This window comes from Rhea americana, unplaced genomic scaffold (assembly GCF_003343005.1).
Source record: "Rhea americana isolate MKP2758 unplaced genomic scaffold, rheAme1 scaffold_21, whole genome shotgun sequence".
In the NCBI taxonomy this organism is placed as follows: Eukaryota; Metazoa; Chordata; class Aves; order Rheiformes; family Rheidae; genus Rhea; species Rhea americana.
Genome location: NW_028186258.1, coordinates 8,030,202 through 8,033,309, shown reverse-complemented (window position 1 = coordinate 8,033,309; position 3,108 = coordinate 8,030,202). Strand labels below are relative to the sequence as shown.

The 3,108-nt window shown below is 64.1% G+C and overlaps 1 protein-coding gene across 1 annotated transcript in view; it reads right to left on the bottom strand.

The window, feature by feature from the left end:
- Positions 1-161: 161 nt before the first annotated feature.
- Positions 162-3,108, bottom strand: part of TTYH2 (tweety family member 2) — a 9,839-nt gene continuing 6,892 nt past the window's right edge. The window contains exons 11-13 of the mRNA XM_085304801.1: positions 2,902-3,087; positions 2,747-2,825; positions 162-729 (exon numbers count right to left, since the gene is read on the bottom strand). Of these exons, the coding sequence (XP_085160927.1) occupies positions 649-729; positions 2,747-2,825; positions 2,902-3,087 (346 nt within the window). The 3' untranslated portion in view covers positions 162-648. The remainder of the gene's footprint in view (positions 730-2,746; positions 2,826-2,901; positions 3,088-3,108) is intronic.

Below are 3,108 nucleotides of genomic sequence, written 5' to 3'. Positions count from 1 at the left end.
AGGCCGGTGACAGCAGATGTGGCTTCGCCCCCACGGGAGGGGTGGGACGGGGGTGTCTGTGCCACGGCCSCGCAGCGCCGGACACGCTCGGAGGGGCGGAACGGTCCCAGACGGAGAGGCCGAGGATGCCGGCCGGCTCGGGGAAAGCAGCAAGAAGGAGCTAAGTTTAGTCCAGGTGTTTATTGCCGCCTCCGCTGAGGCACGCAGGGATCAGGCCGGACCCCGCCGCGGCCTAACGAGGTTAGTTCACATGCGTTTGAAAACAGCTCTTCTACCAGTACCATTAAAACATTAAAAGCAAACAAATAAACAAACAAACAAACAAAAACCCCAGATCGACTCTCCAGGAGGTTTCCAACGGCTGCTCACGCCTAACACGGGCGGACGGCGCGCGGGACGGACACGCCGAGCGTCCCGGTGTCGTCGCCGCCGCCCCGGGGCGGGAGGGGGGCACCCGGCCCGGGYGCGCTCCGGGGAGGAGAGGAAGACTCGAGCGGGCAGGAGGTGCCCGGGGAGAGGAGGACGCGGGGGAGCAGCCGGCGCGCCGCCRCTCCCGTCGGCTCCGGCCCCCGCTCTTCCCGCCGGGAGACCTGCTGCCGCCCGTTTTCCCGCTGTCTTTGGTTCCCGTCGAGAGAAACGCCGAGCGCCCTAGGCCGGGAAGTCGGTGCCGCGGTGCCGCAGGCGCTCATCGGCGACGGAGAGGTAGGCGGCTCGCATGCTCGGGGAGTACTGCAGGGAGAGCAGGCGGGGATCAGCGCCCCAGAGCGATCCGGGCCGATTCCCGTTTGCGTTCACCCCCCAACCCCGTTAATCCGAGCTCTCCCGGCCCGGAGGAGCCGGGCGCTGTGCGCAGACGGGGTCTCTGCACCCTCTCCTGTGCCTGGGGGTGCAAAGAGCCGCGGAGCGCGACGCCTTGGCTCAGCGCCCCAGGCTCTGCCTTGCCCRTCCCGCTCAGGTCTGTTCTCGGCCCTTCGGGCTCCTCCTAGGACCTGGCGGCAAATTCGGCCCGAATGGGGGAAGCCCAACGCTCGTCCTCGATGTTCCCGATCTCTGCGGAGCTCACAACCGGAGGAGAGCCGAGGGCTCGTGCTCTGCTCCGGCTGTGCCGCGGGCACCAGTGATGCCCAGAGCACCGGTGCGGATCAAGCTGCGACGGCGCCCTTGCTGCTCCCAACCTGGGGTTTTTCCCTCCACTCTCTCATCTGCAACGTGCAGACCTCCTCCGCGGCTGCCTGAAGCCTGCTTGCTTCATGGGCTGGGCCACTCCGGTGCTTCCCGGCCTCTCCTTGCCGGAGCAGCCAAGGGAGACATAGAGAAAGAGCCTGGCACAAAATCTCTGTCCCCCCGCCCCTGCACCAACAAGGGTTCAGAATTAAATTTCTTCAGCATTTTGCTGAGTGGTGGGAAAGGGGGGGGGCAACCCTGGCCAAGCATTAAGGAAGATTATTCTGAGTTTGTTATTTTGGACCACACAAGTCCTTCCTCAGGGATCTGAATCCTGGATAAATTAGACCATTGAGGGYGGGGAGAAGCACTCAAATTAATCCCCCACGTTAGCCCCCGCCCCGGCCGCGGGGACAGGCTTGCCAGCTGCGAGGTCTCTGCAATCGGATTAAAACCCCCTGCGCTGGCGCGGCTCCAGGTTTTCACCTGATTGCAAAAAATTTTCCCAGGGAGACAGAGCACGGGAGCCTCTGCCAACTGGGGGGAGCATGGATGGGGGGGGGGACGGGGACACACACGGCGTTGCCATAGCAGCTGGAGCGGCTCCGATGCCCGCCGGGGCAGGGAGAGGAGCTAATGCTTCGGACGTAGGCATCGGAGCAGATTAAACGCTGTCGGAAAGGGAGGGAGTGAAGAAACCGCATGAAGAAGGCAGAGGGGGATGGAGCCGCGGCCCGTTTCCTGCACCGCCGGATCCCAGCGGGGTCAAGGATCGTTTCCATCAACCCCCTTCCCAGCTCTCACTGATCAGCCACGACCGCCGCTGCCGGCCGGATTCCCGGCACAGCGGAGATGCGAATCAAAACCCTCCTCTCATTTCTGCTGCATTGCATGGGGGCGAAACGCAGCCCTGTGCCTCCCGGCCCCTTTTCTTGCCTGGCCTCCAGCATCTCCCCGCTCCCGCCGCAGCAAAACCCCCCGCGGGGACYGGGCAGGGGAGGCGCTAAGGAGAGCCAGGAGGAGGGAAGCGAGCACGGGAGCCAAACTACTGCCTCAGCACAAAGAGCGAAAACAAAGCGGCTGAACTTACTCTTGATGGGCAACTTAGCTCCAAAAAATTGATGCAAAAAGAAATAAAAAGAAAAAAGAAAAGGAAAGGAAAGAAAGGATAAATAAATAAAGCATGCGTTAACAGACGGAGTGGGCTGAGCAAACAGCAGGGAAACGTAAGTGCGTGTGGGTTACTGCAGAAAGRGTCTTGGAATGAATAAGAAAATAAAGCAGTCAGAAAAGAGCAACTGAAGCAAAGAGACTGTTTTGGTCTCTGCCAAGCACGTGGTTGGTAACCGTCCCCCGAAGCCACAGCAGGTCGGCGAGCAACTCCGCTAGCGCATCTCTCCAACCCGCCTCGCTCGGAGGCAGGGCAAGAGGGGCGGCGGGGGGCTGCCCGCCCCGGAGCCGCCACCGCCGCCGCGCGAGCTCGCGTCCCCCCGCCGCCCCGCTGAGATGCCCCCTCGCCCCGTCCCGTCCCGTCCCCGCGGGGCCGTCACAAGAAGGACTTGGCTTCGGCTGTCCACTGTACCGTAGGGGGAGGAGAGCCTCGTCCGATGAGGGGCACGTTCTCGTAGCGCGGGTTTCCGCCGAAGAGCGCGGCTTGGTTCCTGCGGCGGCAGAGCCCGTGAGCCCCGGGGCCAGCGCGGCGCGGGGCGCACGAGCCGAGGAACGGGGCGGCCTTACATGTACTCGGAGACGGGGGCRTTGGAGACGGTCTGGGCGGGCGGCTGCAGGCTGCTCTGGCTGCCCAGGCTGCTGCTGTAGCTGCAGAAGCTGCGGAGCTGCCCGCGGGCCGGGTTGTGGGCGGCGATGCGGCGCGCCTGCGGGTTGAAGGGGTCTTCCTCGTCCATGTCGTCGTAGTCCCGGTCCCTGCGGGAAGCAGCGAGGCGC